Genomic DNA, 17,328 nt, shown 5'->3' on the forward strand with positions numbered 1-17,328 from the left:
AAAAGTCCTTTAATTACGTTTTCCAGTTTACAGTTAAAATTTAAGTTAAAACTGGAATTAAAATTAAATTATTCAGAATTAATAAATGAAATAAACATAATTTTGCCTCTAGCGAATCATTTAATAAAAGAATACGAAAATATATTTAAAGAAAGATTGAGTGATAACTATTTGTGTATTCATTTATTTACTATTCATTTAGAAATGTTTTTATTCTTATTTAATCTTGAACTAATTTTCAATCAGAACATTAATTATAATATAAGTTGCTTAAAGCTTCAACTAGCACAACTTGAGGAAAAATTTAAAAATCTAGTTAGTAACATAGAAATCATTTCTCCACAAATTCGTGCATCTTTAATGAAGAATTATGCAATTTTAGTTGGTATTTTTTCTAAAATGGCTTGTGTTATAAGTTCTGAAAATGAATTTGAAGAAATGATTAATAAAGCAAAAGATTATTTGAATAAAGTAAACATTTCAGACAAATCAGAGTGTATAAAAGTCCTTGTAAAAGCTTATAATTATTATACTATGAAACATGTTTCAAAAACCGATTACGAAAAACGTATAAAATATGTAAAATATACCTTAGATGTTTATAAACAATATCATCAAAATACGAATGTCCTTATACAAAATAATCTATTTTCTTTATTAGGTGATCAATTTTTTAAATTGGGGCATAAACACTTTTTAAGTGACACAGAATACGCATTTAAAAATTTTCATAAAGCAATAAATTATCTTCAACGAATTGACTACGATTTCCATGTAGAAACGTCACTGAAATGTTACAATTACATGATTTTAGCTCATTGCTATCTTGCAATGGAAATAATAACAGGTTTAAATTTCAAACAAAAAGCATTATCAGCCTATGACAAGGTTTTGGAGTTAATAAATACACAAATAGAACAGGTGAAAATTACTACAGAAGAAATAAATAAGAAGGAAGATATTAAGAAATTAGAAGAACAGAAAATTTATATCGGAAATCTAAAATCAAAGTTGTCAAGTGATTTAGAAGAATATGGTAATTTGAAAGAAATCGAAATAGAAAAATTGCTCGAAAAGACAAAAGACAATCAATCAGATATTTCTTATGCTTATTATTTGGCAACAACTTGTGGTGATTACGCTTCAAAATATATACCAGAAAATAACCATACGAAACGTATCAAATATTTCAAACAAGCCTTAGACATTCTAATTCCACATAAGAACACTTTTGTTCATGCTTTTATTCAGAAGCTTTTAATTGATTTAGGCTGTGAACATTCAGTTTTAGGACATAAATACATCTTTTGTGGCTCTTTTAAAAGTATATTATGTGATAAATATGCCGTTGAAAATTTAGATAAATCAATATATTATCTCCTTCAAATTGATCTAAATTCTGATCTAGAGTTGGAGATGAAACATATGATATGTAGAGTTTTAGGTCAAAATTATTTTTATAGCGGATTTTTCAGATGGGATCTAGAATCTATACAAAAAGCAGTATTATATTTTGAAAAAACTACAGAATTAATTAACATAAATATAGAAAATATAAAGAAAACTTCCAAGGAAATCAACAATAAAAGCGAAGATATTAAGAAATTAGAAAAACTAAAACGAGTCTCTGAAAATTTGAAGCAAAACTGTAAATTGGAAATTGAAAAATATTTTGATGATATAATTCCCAAGTACTTATTCGAGGTATAGATATACTCGATTTGTAAAAATTTTGATCGGTGATGTCCTGTTATAACTCGTTGAATAATTAGATAAACATAACATTCCTTATAGACTAGGAATCTAAAAATTCAGGAATCCGTAGAATGAATAAAAAATCTGATATTTGGTAACTCTTATGGGAGAATTATGTATAACTTTTATTAAACAAAATTAACAAACCTAAAATAATATAATTAATTAGCTACAATATACTTTTGTTTAACTTTGTACATTTCGTAAGCAAATTCTTCAGTATGATTAGGATCATATTCTAAACCTATATAATCAATTTCTAATTGAAAAGGACCATTTACCCGATCCCCGGCTGATATACCAAATGATGTCACACGGTCTAATCTTATTGGGTATTGTCGATCTTGTACACGACCTTTCGATGATAAAAAGAATTTTGAAAACGGTATCTGTAACAAATATTTTCAAAATATAAAAAATTATATTCACGTACAATTTTATTGTTGTCTAAGATTTCGCAAACTTGTTAAACATTGGATATTTTAATAATGTTAAACACGGTGGTGATAACAGGTAAATTCCGGAGAAAGTGAACCATAATCGTCAATCATCGTTTTTTATTATTATGTAGATAGAGGCGATAGTGGACTTCAATTAAACTAATTAAAGAAACTATTAAACAAATAAGTTAACTATTTATTTTATTTCACTAAAGTACTTCTAATCTCCTATTATTTAGAAAAACGGGTAAAACATGCTAAAGGCTTTTGATATCAATAATTGTAAAGTTCTATTTTATCATAATCTAGTTATAGCCAACAAGGTCAATTTTTCAATAGGGGATCGGACTAAATTTTTTGTTATCACTTCAGATGAAGAATTCTCATTTCACGAATAGAAATTTAACAAGTAAAAGTAATAAGTTTTATACCAAAACTGTTTGTATTTTTTATTTTTTCATAATAATTTAAAAGTTACAAAAGAAAAACGAAAACGCCCGAAGAAAAAATTTTCGTAAAACATCGTGTGACGTAATAATTTTAATTATGAATTTATAACATTTATACGTCACGAACATAGCACACTATGCCTAAATAACATTAATCTGTGAATTATTTTGTATATTTTATTAATTTTAGTTTACTTATATTTAATTATACATAGCTTTTAAAATAGTTTTCTCGGTGAAGTTCAATATTATTTATGATAAAAAATAAAATCAAATACAAAAATTGATTATAATTTTTTATTTACAATCCAATTGTTTCAAATTCTGCTTCCATGCAAGATCAACTTGGCCATCGCTTAATAAATGCTTTACATACTTAGATGTTGTTGTATTAAAATTTGTTTATTAAATTACATCACATACCTTAGCAATTTGCCAATATGGACCACCTCGAGTAAATAATATATAATGATAAATGTCATTCCACCATATATCGTAATAGCCTTCGGATGCTATATTTAATAAATACGGTCGTCCATCACCACGTATCTTTAACACTAATTTATTATACATGTGCCAATCCAAATATGCTTCACGTTTAAATGATTTCTAAAAAATAAAAAAAGCGATTAAGTATTACAATTCAGATTTTTTTTTCAGAAGATAAAATGTGACAAAGAATATATGTAACACAAAAACTTTTTGTTTAATATTAATAAATCATTTTTTGAAATGTAGTTTTTTTTGTTCAAGACCATTTTCTTAAATTTTTTTAATTAATTCTCGACGATTGGCTTCTTAAGCAAGTCGGTAAGTCAGAAATTTTTATGAAATATGTAAAAGAACAAAATTGAATATTTATAAATATATCAAATATTCGGGGGGCTTAACTAAGCTGACATCGAAAAAGTTACAAAATACTTGTTACAATATAGTACAACAAAACATTTTTGTAAGACCCTGTATAATAATTTCAATGCAAAATTATTACGGACGTTCAAAACTGTTTTCATAGCGGTCAATGAAGTTAACTTACTCGAGCACGAATTGATCGCATATTACAGTATCCAGATTTTTTAGTGCGTCCATCTTTAGGCACTTCTGTGTTTATTATACCAGAAAATACGCCACGTCCCTGGCGATTTAAGTTTAGTGAACATGAACTTTTACCTTCATTATGATCACTATCACTGGTTGTAATCCATTGTGATAATGACTCTTTATTACCATAGCGCCATACTACGTCTGTTTCACCTGAAATTAAATATGAAAAGAAATATATAAATTTCAAAATTAATATTTAATTACAATTCACACATTATATAACTTAAGATAGTATATCTAAATTCGAATTTTATTAGTTTTTAATAAGTCTTCGTGTTTTTTTTTGTTGTTAAATCCATGTCAAATGGGTCTGATTCGATCGCCTACTTCAGAGACTATATCGGGAATTACAAAAGTAATGGGATGATCTAAAAAGAGATTTTGAAGCTGATTTTCATATGGCCTTCCATGATCATTATAATGCCTTGAAATATTTTCAAAAAAATGCTTTTCCGAAGAGTACATGGACCGTCGCGATACTTTTATGACACTGTGTATATTTGTAGCTATAATCTTAACTTAATTTCTGAATACAGGACACTGATTGAGGGCAGGCATGCTGAACCTGGCAGTGTATCACGACTACTGCAGGAGCGAGGAGGAAGAGACAATGTCTAATCTTCTCTGCCACTGCCCAGCTCTTGTCATGAGAAGATGGACTTACTTGAGCCAGCCTCTTTTTGACGACCACTTCGACCTAAATTCCGTCGACGTCAAAGCACTCCTGCTGTTCTTAAACAGCTCCAAATGGTTCATGAATTAATGCCTGAGGATGGACCAACCTTTTTTCGGTATCACAACGGACCTTATGGTCTAAGTGTGTCCCACTCCAGGACAACCACTCTAACCTAACCTAACCTAACCTAATTTGTGAATACTTGCAGTAGTTGCATAATCTAAGGTACTGTACAAGTGTGAAATGTTACGAGGCATTTTAATGCTATGCCCTGAAGACAAATCATAGGACACACATCATAGTCATCGGCTAAGCAACAAGGCTCGAATTAGTTATTAATGATTAAGGCCATTCATTAATATAATTTACCTGGTCTACAAACCATAACCGGGTCTAATAAAAACTTTTCTTTAACTTCATTTTTCCATAATACCAATTCATCTTTGAGTTCTTTAAATCCATTTTTAATTAATAACGTTTTAGAAATATTCTTATTTTGTCGGTTATAACCTCCTTTTTTATCACTTTCCCAAAATAAATTATCGACATTTGTTAAATGTATTTTATTACAACTAATTGTTTCTAATTTAAAATTAATAATAATATTTCTCAACACAGCATTGCAATGAATTCTTTTTAAAATGACATTCATAATGTTGAGGTTAAGACAGTTTTTAACTGTCACATTCCATGCATATTAGCCTAATGGCGGATTTACATTAATTCGTTAATGCGTTAACGGACTCTACTGTCTACTACCATCGGATATTGAAATATCTACCACTTGCTTTGTGGATAGTTTTTAGTGAAGTGATATAATCAGAGAAGAGATTAGTAAGGTAAGTAAAACAGAATTTCCTTGATTTTTTCATTCCGCAATGGTTTTAACCGATTAGCCACATCCTCTAAACAAAAGGTTCTATACTTGCCCAAATATAAAGATGGTTAGTTGGCTTAATTTTTCTTCTCTTTCTTTTTTCGTTAAAAGCACGTAGTAAGATAATAATATTTGATTCATGTTTGTTTTCAATCCTTTCAAGTGAAGGCTCAAATTTTGTATTTTTCCAAATACTTGGTCGCGTATTTGACTCATGTGATTGACGCGTTATTTTTAATTCCGATACTATCGATTATCGATGTTTATTTCAGGGTATCAAATTCGATATTTTTTAGCGACAATGTTAGATCCGTGTTTTGAACGTCTTCATTCCACGTCTCCACCCGATGTCTTAGGTACCATATTAATACTCAGTAATGACATTCGTTCAGAGCATAAGCGAAGAGAACAACGTTTCAACGTTCTTCTGATTCAAGACCAGCTCAAGAAACACCAGAAACTAGTTCGTCGTCTATTTGATATTTGGTGTAGGCATGAAAATTAATAACGCTGAGTTCAAATAAAGCAAAAATTCCAAGCTCATGGCTGTGCTGTGTCCCCAACGAATTAAAATAATAGCTGAATTAATCATTAGTCGAACGAATATCAGACCCGATTGAATTTTGCGTAAATTATCTATATATATCTTGTTCGTAAGTCAATAAGTAGAAATACTCTTTTTACAAGCTTTAATTTAGTTTCACCTGTCTCGTTGTCTGTCTGTAATCAAATCTTGCAAGTCAAATTTGATTCATTTCCCGGTTTCCGATTGAGCTGAAATTTTACATGCACATATAGTTTCGATGACAATGCATCGTAAGGTTGTGGCATCCTGATTTTTCCATCGCTTTCACCATATTTGATATATATACATTTTTTTAGTCTTAAATTAAAAATTTTAATAAAAAATACTTTTTAAGGGACAAGCTTTTATTGTACTAAAAAATAGAAAATAATTTTATCTATGAGAAGAATGTATCGAAAAATAATTATGCATGTGGAGTAGATGAAGCGTTCCGATTCATTTTTGATGTTTTAAATTGAGCGCTTCAAGCTCCTACAAATAGTCGGGCATGAGTGCCATTTAATTAAATATTCTAAAAGATAATGTTTACACCCTCCTCTTTTGGAGTCGCGAATATAGAGATAATTGTAGAGCCCTTATTATTTTTTTGTCTTTATGTTTCACATTTTTACTCTTCATTTTTTCTCGGCAATGTTGGTAATGGTATAAGTTCTACATGTGCTTATTTTGAAATATGTAAAATTCAAAACTGTCTCATGTCAAGGTGAAAATAACTAACACTTTTATAGATAAATATTAAAATTTGAAGATGGAAACTGACGAACCACTAATATGTCTACCTGGACAAAGATTAAGTATTTTAGATAATAAACACGTATCGGGATCTGGTACTTATGGGCGACAAGGATATATCTATTCAATGTTAGCGGGAATTGTCAAAGTTGTTGAAAAGGATGAGGTAAAAATTTTTAAAATAAATATTTCGTGGTATTTAAATGCTTAAAATCAATTTTCAAATTGTAATTTTAGACTGAAATTATTGAAGTACACTGCAGTAATGAACAAACTTTAGTACCTGCACCAGGTGACATAGTCACTGCTAAAGTGATATTAATCAATCAACGTTTTTGTAAATGTATTATTAAATGTATCGGTGATGTTGTATTAAATCGTACGTACCGAGGAATTTTGAGGAAAGAAGATGTACGTGCTAACGAAAAGGACAAAGTTGATATGTACAAATCATTTAGACCAGGCGATATTATTTTAGCAAGAGTTGTATCCTTTTTCAAATTTATTTAAACAAAATTTAAGCCTAAATTTTACGAAAAAATTTTACTTCTGTTTGAATATAAATAAAATTTTTGTGTCATCGATAATAGGGAATATTCATGAAATTTAAATTTGGTTCAAATATTTTTCTTTCGTAACTTTAATGACTGGACATTTCAACTAAACCATTATTTTAGTAATTAATATCTTTTTAATTACTTAAAATTAATTAATAAAAGTACAAATTCAGTGAAGATATTTAAAAATTTCTAAAACGGAAATTCAAATTTTTATACGGACGTAACATCATAGTACGGGCTTGTCAAATTTGTTGACATACTGTATGATATTATTTACTTACATTTTATGTGGTATTTCATTAAATTATATTATTCTACGGCTTTTTATTAGAAAACTTAATAATGAGTGTAAATTCTGTGTTGTAAATTCATATTTTTAAAGTGTAAATTATACATTGAACTGTCACCAATTGACAGATACTTATATGTATTATAAAAAAATTAATTTACTGAAATTTCAAAATCTGGAGGGTGCTAAAAATGGACCTAGCTTGAAGAAAGTAATTCTTTTTGATCTGTTGGAATGAAACTCTTCAGCATTTTTTCTAATAGTCAACTGACATTTTTAGCTCTCCAAAATTCCGATAGACTATTGTTTATGAATATAAGATGTTAAGCGCTGAACCGCCTTATATTGTCTAACAAAACCAGATTGATCTAAAAGCTGGACCAATTTGGCTTAAAAAGAAATAAATCATTAGGTATAGTTGCACTGAAAGGGGCTCTTATAAACGTCGCTGTAACAAGATGTTCCGTGATGTTTTAAACCATTGAATGGCTGTGATAAGATATGGTCATTAGCTAGTTACTTTGGAGCAAATAAGAAGAGTAGCGTATCTCCAGTGATCAAAGAGTCTTTTACAAAATATTTGAACTAAATTAAAGCTGATAATTTTCCTAAACTTATTTTAATTAGATGCCAATTACAGAAGTACATACATTTCATTTAACGACTGCAGAGAATGAATTAGGTGTTGCAATAGCATTATCATCGAATGGTGTGCCAATGGTACCGATTAGTTGGACGGAAATGCAATGTCCTGAAACACTGGTTAAAGAATTTAGAAAAGTTGCAAAAGTTGTACCTGAAAATATTAATTCCTTGACACAGTAACTAATTTCTCCATCTACAAAATGTTTGAGTTTCGATTAAATGATTATTTTATAAAATAAATATATTCTGTATTTATAACATGTTTTGTATTAACGGGTGATTATATTTGGACCCCGTGAAAATATTAGAAAATATCCCATGGAATGAAAAAATGCAATAGCTAAAATTGAATTTCAATCACCCGTTATATACAAAACAAGCATTTTTTATTATAATAAGGAGTTGGCGTATTTAAGGACGTTCCCAAAAATCACGTTTTCTTAGGATCATATTTAAATCGTGTATATGCATTCTCATTAATGTCCTTTATAAACAGGTAAACTTTTTGATACTCCTTACAATGTTAAATTTATAAATTTGAGCTGTTAAAGTTTGCGTTTTTAACATATAAATCTTATATTGAAGTATTTTTAAAGATATGCTTTATTATGTAACAAGCATCTAATTTTCTTAAGATTAATTTAGAAAGCGAATATTCATCTGTTAAAAGCATGACAAATATTTTCCTATAAAGAAAATTATAACAAGCTGTCTTCATTTTTCCATAAAATAACAGAATCTACATTCAAAATTTTAAACTCAAATGTTTTCATACACTCATTTTTGGAAACGTCCTTAAGTTACACAAGTTTTTTGTTGGAATTTAAAAAAATATATTGCTAGTTTTTCTTTATTAATGCCATTATGCTCTCCAGTATGATGAGGTCATCTTTAAAACATACAGGCGTTAATAAAGAAACGCAGACTTGACTTGATTTGACTTTCATAATGCAAGTTGATTAAGAATAATAATTCTATTGAAATGATTTCACTTAATAAAAATATTTCATATCGATTTCTGGTTTTTTTATTATTATGTGTCCATTAATTATTAATAATATTAAATATAATTTTATTGAATTTGTTCTCTCAAATATGAATATTTAAAATATATTTAATTTTATGAATAATAATAATATTATTAAATTTCCTATTTTCACATATCGATACCCTTGTAATAAAAAAATAATAATCCGAACTATATAATTAAATCGGGTTGTGCAGTTATTGTTGCTTAGTCAATCTAAACAAAAAATTTTATAACAACCTTAAAAAGACGCATCATGATCCAACACTTGTTTGAAAGAAAGGAAACATAACATGAACGGACCCAGGCCTTGGAGATAAATTAATTTTATTATGTGTATTTGAGGAGTAAGTCCACAGAAAACCCATCCAATAAGCTTCTCGTATCCCGTTGGTTTATTATCTCTTCTGTAAAAGGATGTAAATTTTATCATAAGTGATTTTATCATTAACGTTATCCTTTAACAAATATTTTTCGAATTCTTTCAAATTGAAGAATCTTGTCTATTTTATGTACTGTTTTCTTATTATAATAACAACCATATATGCTCGTATGTAATAACCATTGCATGTATAAATACAATTTTAGCATTTTTATTCAGATTATGATTTTTTTAATTGTTTAAAATTGTGAATATTTTTGTTAATTAAAAAAATTAATAAAAAAGAATGAATCAAGGACTTAAATATTATTTATTAAAATTTTAAACAGTTTTAATTCAATGCTGTTTTATGATTGTAATATGTTGAGTGAAGTTTACACCCCCAAAAGCAAATTTTATATTTATTTTGTTGCCGTGATAGAAAACACTGTATGTTCCTAAATAAAAACTTTTTTATTCTCGCTCAGGGCCGGATTAACCATCAACGGGGCCCTAGGCAACCATCAATTTGGTGGCCTTTTTTTCACGTCCGTTCCCTTCTTTTTTTCGATTAAAAATACAAACTTATATCTTTCATAAAAATTTTATTGTCACAATGTAATAATTCTGCCTATTTGCCTACTGGTTAATTCGGCCCTGTACTCGCTATAATGAAGTTACATGTAAAATTATAGCAGTGTATTGAGCACTTTTCCACCCAACTTTCTACCTTGAGGTAGAATTAATAGTTTTGTTAATATTTGAGGGAAAATTCTTAAAAGCGGTCGGATTTTATACAAGAGATTTTCGGAAAGTTCTTACTTGGAGGTGCTAGCTTTACAAAGGTAACCCTTAAACTAATCTATATTATTGTAAACATAAAATTTAATTAATATTAATCCATAAAATTATAATTTTTTATCTAGAATTAATTCCAGTATTCCGGTTAAATAATACCTCACACCTGTGTCTAGCACACGTCATGAAAATCTGACGTACCAGAAAGGGCATCTAAAAAACATGCGTATAACGGTAAAGAAAGTTGTCAATGTCACATTTAAATATAAATGTGTAGCATAGACCGCTTATTATTACAACTGATAAACATTTTAAAGTGAAAGGACGACTAATAAAAACCAGTTTTTTTCGTCTCGTGGAAGAAATATTTTTCAAGGATTATGTCAATATAATTATTATTTTTTGGTAAATTTAAAAAGTAAAACAATGGTGACAAAGGTAACTCTTTTCTGTTGACGAAGGTTCAAGTGAATTTGTGCATGCTTTCTAATCATATCTTACTAACAATAAACATTAAGTACAAGTAACTAGAGGTGGTGTTAAAAAATTACCACGCACGGGAGAGTTAACTACTTACAATATGGTTATTAAATTTTATAATTACGTTTTTATAGTAATGGTTTAAACATTTATTTAATGTATTTATTTGTAGGATGAAGAATTGTTATATGATCCAGAGTTGTTGAAGAAATTGGATTTCCGACAAACGGATGCTAAGTTCTCGCCAAGTATTACTGCCGTCTCGCCTGGTGAAACATGGTTGAAAGTGAGACCATTATCGACTGGTGATTATGATAAAGGATTTATCCAATTGTTATCACAACTTACGGCTGTTGGAAATATATCGAAAGAAGCGTTTTTAAGTATGTTTTGTATTTATTTTGAAAAATTTATACTTACTTAAGTGACCTCTATGCCATATGGATTTGCGTTTCAAAATGTGCATACAAATTGAATAAATTAATTAGAAAATTTCGTATAAAACAACAAAAGAAGTTTTCTAAAAAAATTTTGAAGGCTCTTTACGAGAGCCCGTGTTTAATTATAATTATTTTTATTTAATGGTCTGTCATTTATATACCGATCGAAAAAGGATTATGAATAACGGCTCATGCGCCACACATAAATTTAATGCGATTTCTTCAAATAACAATTGGCTCAAATCTAGCCTGAAGTAGCACGATGCTGCCGGACACAAGCATCAATAAATACTCGGGAGTTCCATTTGCGAACTGCAAGTTACTCCTGAAAGAGGATATTCTGAAAAAAGCCAATCTTAGATAGAGGGAAGAACGTACTTGTGGTACTACAAGACAGATATGGTCTGAGTACAATCGCAGGCGTTCCGAAGTTCTCATATCACTTCCAAGGGCCTCTGTTCGCAAAGTTGTTGCGGCTATCACAGGATACTGGCTGGGCGGCAAGCATGCTGAACGCTTAGGCCTGGCAGTGTATCACGACTAATGCAGGAGCTGTCACAGTGGTGATGAGGAGGAGACAATGTCTCATCTTCTCTGTCACTGCCCAGCTCTTGTCATGAGGAGATAGACTTACTTGAGCCAGTCTCTCTTTGACGACCTCTCCGACCTAAAGTCAGCCGACGTCAAAGTGTGTGGTATGGTCTAAGTGTGTCCCACTCCAGGACAGCCACTCTAACCTAACCTAACCTAGCCTGAAGTCTGATAAATGATAAGTTATACAAAACTAAAACGAATTTGATACATGATGTACGGATTAAAAACTATTATTATTTTTGTTTACACAAAACTTTGTTTAAACGCTTCGTCTCGTTCTAAAATATATAAAAAACCAAAATGATTATAATTCATTCAATAATTATATAATTTAATAAATTTTTTTTATAGAACGTTTCTTTCAAATGAAATCTCAAGGAGGTTATTACGTAACTGTAATTGAAGATACACGTATTAATCGAATAATTGGTGCTGCAACACTTGTTACGGAATTAAAGTTTATCCATAACTGTGCATTACGGGCACGTTTAGAAGATGTTGTGGTTGTGGATACATATCGTGGAAAACAATTAGGAAAATTGTGAGTATAGCATGCTTAATTAAACAAGGTTAGAGATATGGAAATATGATTTTTTGCAAATAACTTTTGGATGAAAAAAAAAAATTGAACCCAATTACCAAAAAATTAGATTTTGGTAGTGTGGGAGTTTTTTTGTAATTAATAACCTATTGGGGCTTTAGTATAAGTTAAGATGTCGGCACCAAAGCCGCAAAAATAAAAACGTCATCTGTTAATGTTATTAAATTACAAAAGCGTGCGCTTCTTGTCAAGAAAGGGTCATTTGAATATCGAATTTATGATTAAAGAGTTGTTTTTGTTATCAAATTCTATTATTCTCTATGTTTTAAAGCTATTTATATTAGTTTTTGTTTAATCACTATACTTGAATTATTTTAACGAGGTCAACATTTAAAAAAAACTAAGTATGTTTTTAAAGCACGCAGTTTAATTTAAGTGGTTCGACTTATTCTTTATAAAAAGTTCATAAGAACATAGACCCGAAATTGGCTTCTTTCGGTCGAGCTATAACTGTTACAAATTTCTACGGATTCTATTGAATTTTCGACAAGATATTTCGAACAAAAGATGTTAGTATTTGTACGATAAATATTTTTGGCCTCTGATAATTTGCGCTCTCTCTAACAGTGCTCATATGTTAAGTGATATAATGTGTTGGGCTAGTAAAAGCTATTAAAAATATAAAAGTTTAGTTTCTTAATAAAAAATAAGTACATTTAGAGATGAAGGAAAACTTAAACTAAAATATTTCTCATAAAAATGCCAACATTTTTTGTCCAACACATGTTTTCGAAAACTCAACTGATTCGGTAAAAATCCGAAATAATGGGCATAAATTATAACGCCTGTAGTTCCAAACCAAGTCGTTTTGAAGCCCTCATAGGCACTTTTTAGATCATTCTGTATAAGAATGTGTTATTTTGATAGCGATAGTATGTGCTCTAAGTTGATACGACTGTAGTCTATACTTTTACAACGTACATAAAACAAAATATTTTTTAATGAATGAATTATCTTTATTTTCAGAATTGTGGTAACGGTAACACTTTTATCAAAATTACTTGGATGTTATAAAATGACTCTAGACTGTAAAGATAAATTGATAAATTTCTATGAATCATTGGGTTATAAATTAGAACCAGGAAATTCTAATTCAATGAGTGTACGTTTTGATACGCCATCAAATAAATCTCCATCTTGACAATTAGCCGTCAAAACTGTTAACAAATCAAAACTATAGAAATTACATAGTTTCATGTAAGCAATTGATTTGATTTTACATTTGAAAAAAATCTTTTAATTTTACAAAATTATCTTGTTTTATTGTTATCAATTTTTATCTATTCTTTTATTTTTGATTCGCCTGATTTTCTATTTCTACAAGATTGGAATTATCTTTTTATTGTTTCGGAATTTTTTATAGTTAAATTAGGCGTAATACTCCTTTTTAAAGAAATCATGTGCGCGGCGCTGGGCGCATAATCATCTGATGATTAAGAAGCACTGTGTTGTCCTGAAATGGCAGAGTGGACCGTTTTGTGCCCTGCCATGATATTAAGAATTTTTGATAACGATAAAATTGAAGAAACAAATTAAATACTGCTTAAATTTACTGCTTGAAAATAAAAATTGATTGCTTTAGTTTTGATGAGTTAGTGGTTTTGACGCCTTGGATGTTTTATTTTATTGGAATATTTTTCATAAACTGAATAATGATTTATCAAATTTTTAATACTACTCAAAAAATTCGATTAAATAATTGATTTTATTTTTTCATAAATTATCACTATCACGTTTTCTTGATAATAAAATTTTAATGTTCAATTTATGAAAAATATACCTACGATTTGTTTTCACTTGGTTTGACAATGGATCTGGTTAATGATAAATATTTATGAGTATTGGAATTTACGTTTTAACTTATGGTTGATCGTAAATTATTATGACCGTCAATTTAATAGCCAATATATTTTAGTTTAAAAATAATTTTATGTTGCTATTTTTTTTAATATCAAGTTCTTAGAACGTTTTCATTGTACAACATTATATCGAATAAAATTCTATCCTAATTTAAATTTATGTATAAAATTTAAGCATTTTGAATATTTCTATATACAAAATGCAATCTTTCAAACCAGATTTTTTCACCAACCTATACCTGTTAACAATGTGAACTTTTGGTGACATGTATAGTTTGCTGAGCAAAAGTAAAATCCAATAAAAAAAGTTTATATCTTTTGCGGGAGCCTAATTGGACCTTCTGTACAAAAATACTTTTATTGCAAATATATCCAAAACTATTTGTAATTTGGGTTTCTCTATGTTTAAAGAGACAGTAAACTTAAAAGTTTTTAAAAATATTGTGCGATTATCGTTTACAAAATGCATGAAGTGGAATAAAATATGAACTAAATTCAAGAAGACACTCACTTTTTAAGTCCTAAGATTTCTTTTCCCGTTTTTGAGTTATCGTGTTGTCAGATGGGCAGGCGACCGACAGAAAACCGAAAATGGACTAATTAGGTGATTTTATGAACACCTATACCAAAATTTTTTTGGTTGCATCAATATTTTTAAGCATCACAAACTTGGGACTAACCTTAGTATACCTTGATATATATCATATATACATGGTATAAAAATTTACGGTAAGTAGTATAATTTTATGAATAATATTTTAAGCTAATGTTGAAACAAATGGCAGGTATTCATATAGGGATACAGACAAATACAATAATTATATTTGATTTTTTTTTTTTTTAATGTTAAAAAAATGCAAGAAGATAATGTAAGATAACTTCTCACCTATGATATTATTGCTTTAAACTTTAGTCGTTTCTTTGGCGTTTTCATGTTCAAATTTGTGTATGGAAAACTTCGTCACATTTGGACAATCATTTTTTGAATAACAGATACGCAATAGTAGGGCTGGATATTAACAAAAAAAGGAGTACCGCAAATGACTCCCTAGAACCTAGACCAAGAGTCCTCTATGCCCTCCTTGAGAACGACCTGTCACCCAAAGACGAGACGTCTTCGTGTTAGAGGCGCTTCTCATTTAAGTAAGTATTAAGAAAATGTCCAATTAAGTGACAGTTGATCGGACACTGAGGCAATGCAATGTCTAGATAAAAATATGAATTTTGGATATGTTTTAATTGCTAATTCATACATATAAAATAATTTTTTGAAAAAAATTTGACGAAGGGTTTTTGATCCGATCAACCTTTAACTTAATTTTTGTATCTAAATGAACTATAATATTTTAAAGGGAATAAATAAATGTATACAAAATTTATATGAAAGATTATTTTTTTAAATTTTTTATAATATACATTTAGAAAAAAAATGAATAAAACATATATGTAGCATCTTTGTTTTAAACCTCCATAAAATATTTTACATCGAATTAATTTTTAAAAATATCTTATTTTTTATGTAAACCATTCAATATATGAATTTATTACACAACTGTTATTTTCTCAAGAATTAATAACACACTTATAAAAAAATACTACACATATCCAAAAAAATTTCATAAGCTCTCTGATTAATTTACATAATTATTAATTTTTTTAAGAAGTGAATTGACCAGAATTCTTTTAATAACTAGAATAAAGAAAATACTGAATGGATTACATAAATGATTATATTACTTAAAATGTAAAATTTTTACTGGAAATATAATGACGTAATTAATATTAGAGGATTTGATTGTTACTTAATGGTCCAAGAGTCCACGATAGTTAGGTCTGTCTTATTAAATACACGAGAACATTCAGGCAAATTATATGGTTTTTGTTCAAAAATATTAATGCATTTGTACACAGAAACATATCACAAATTTATTCAATAAAATAAAAAAAATTTGATTTTCTTACATGTATTCGATAAAAGAATTCCAACTACAATGAACTCTTTAAGTAAGTTTTGATTGAAATGTATCACTGTATTTTTATAAAGTTTGCAAATCTAAAGGAATTTTTTCAAACATATATCACGGTTACTCTTACCATTTTTGAATGACCAAAATAATTTTTCAGTAATATTAAAGACATACTTAGCGAAAAAGGATAAGCGATACGTCTCTGGTGGTCAAATAAATATTGGTTTTGTTTTTGCTAATTTTTTTCGATTTTTATTACATATTTTTAAATTTCATATAGGGAGGAGGGATAGTGGATAAATCATAGAAACCTCACGAATTTTAATTCTATTTACCGTTTACTTGCATTACTCAATTTTCACGTCGTCTTAGTAATAATGAGACATTGTTCATCAAGGAGTTGCTTGAGAATGCTTAACTTCTCAGAGCTTTGACTGCGCCGTATAGGAATTGATACTAATACTGTATGATTTCAAAAAGATGCTATGACCGATTGCGCATACCCCAAAGATCACAATGAGGTGTTGCGCAAAGCTTTCTTGGTAACTTTTCCACCAGATAAAATATCGCTTATTTTCAATTTGAAATAGGAAAAATTGATAAACGGCAATTTAACATTTAGAACAGACTTATAATTTCTTTTATCTTTTGAGCATGGTGCAACTTTCCAAATTGACATGATTTATTTGAATACCTACACTAACGAGGTTTGCCGAATTTTGTGTATATAATTCAATCATTGACTATTACTGAAAATTTCTAGATTAGCTAAGATTTGCTAAATACTACTTGATGATATGACACCTGTTGCAAATTCCACCATGGGGACACTTTATTACTTACAATGTGCATTCACAGCTTTGCTTCTTATAGCTTTCTTTATACATTCGGTAGTAAAATACTGCAGTAATTAAAAAAATTACTATAAAAGTACACTAATTTATTTTTAACTTTTGGTTAAAATGGTATATTGGTTAAACACTTGGACAGTTTGATTTTAATTTTACATGGAAAATTATAAATTTTGAATAATCGATCTTTAATTAAAGGTGTGAAGTCATGTTGTCAGATTTCATTGATTTGAGTTC

General features: G+C 28.8%; 3 protein-coding genes across 4 annotated transcripts; 2 read left to right on the plus strand and 1 right to left on the minus strand.

Annotated features, from left to right (window-relative positions):
* Window positions 1-1,845: 1,845 nt before the first annotated feature.
* Window positions 1,846-5,114, minus strand: LOC123293273 (complex I intermediate-associated protein 30, mitochondrial). Its single transcript, XM_044874036.1, has 4 exons — window positions 4,794-5,114; window positions 3,681-3,898; window positions 3,068-3,253; window positions 1,846-2,144 (listed from the first exon to the last, which is right to left on the minus strand). The coding sequence occupies exons 1-4, from the start codon at window positions 5,074-5,076 to the stop codon at window positions 1,917-1,919; spliced, it is 915 nt and encodes a 304-aa protein (XP_044729971.1). The 5' UTR covers window positions 5,077-5,114; the 3' UTR covers window positions 1,846-1,916.
* A 1,396-nt stretch (window positions 5,115-6,510) lies between these two features.
* LOC123293307 (exosome complex component CSL4) lies at window positions 6,511-8,514 on the plus strand. The gene is made up of 3 exons (XM_044874083.1): window positions 6,511-6,785; window positions 6,857-7,105; window positions 8,096-8,514. Exons 1-3 carry the CDS (start codon window positions 6,636-6,638, stop codon window positions 8,291-8,293), a joined length of 597 nt encoding a protein of 198 aa, XP_044730018.1. The 5' UTR covers window positions 6,511-6,635; the 3' UTR covers window positions 8,294-8,514.
* Window positions 8,515-10,470: 1,956 nt separating this feature from the next.
* Window positions 10,471-14,078, plus strand: LOC123292085 (probable glucosamine 6-phosphate N-acetyltransferase). 2 transcript variants are annotated; one of them, XM_044872611.1, is made up of 4 exons: window positions 10,471-10,737; window positions 10,952-11,162; window positions 12,165-12,354; window positions 13,381-14,078. In XM_044872611.1, exons 1-4 carry the CDS (start codon window positions 10,726-10,728, stop codon window positions 13,553-13,555), a joined length of 588 nt encoding a protein of 195 aa, XP_044728546.1. In that variant the 5' UTR covers window positions 10,471-10,725; the 3' UTR covers window positions 13,556-14,078. The 2 variants fall into 2 exon arrangements, with proteins under 2 accessions (XP_044728546.1, XP_044728547.1); XM_044872612.1 differs by lacking the exon at window positions 10,471-10,737 and adding an exon at window positions 10,744-10,882.
* Window positions 14,079-17,328: the final 3,250 nt, after the last annotated feature.

This window comes from Chrysoperla carnea, chromosome 2 (assembly GCF_905475395.1).
Source record: "Chrysoperla carnea chromosome 2, inChrCarn1.1, whole genome shotgun sequence".
NCBI lineage: Eukaryota > Metazoa > Arthropoda > Insecta > Neuroptera > Chrysopidae > Chrysoperla > Chrysoperla carnea.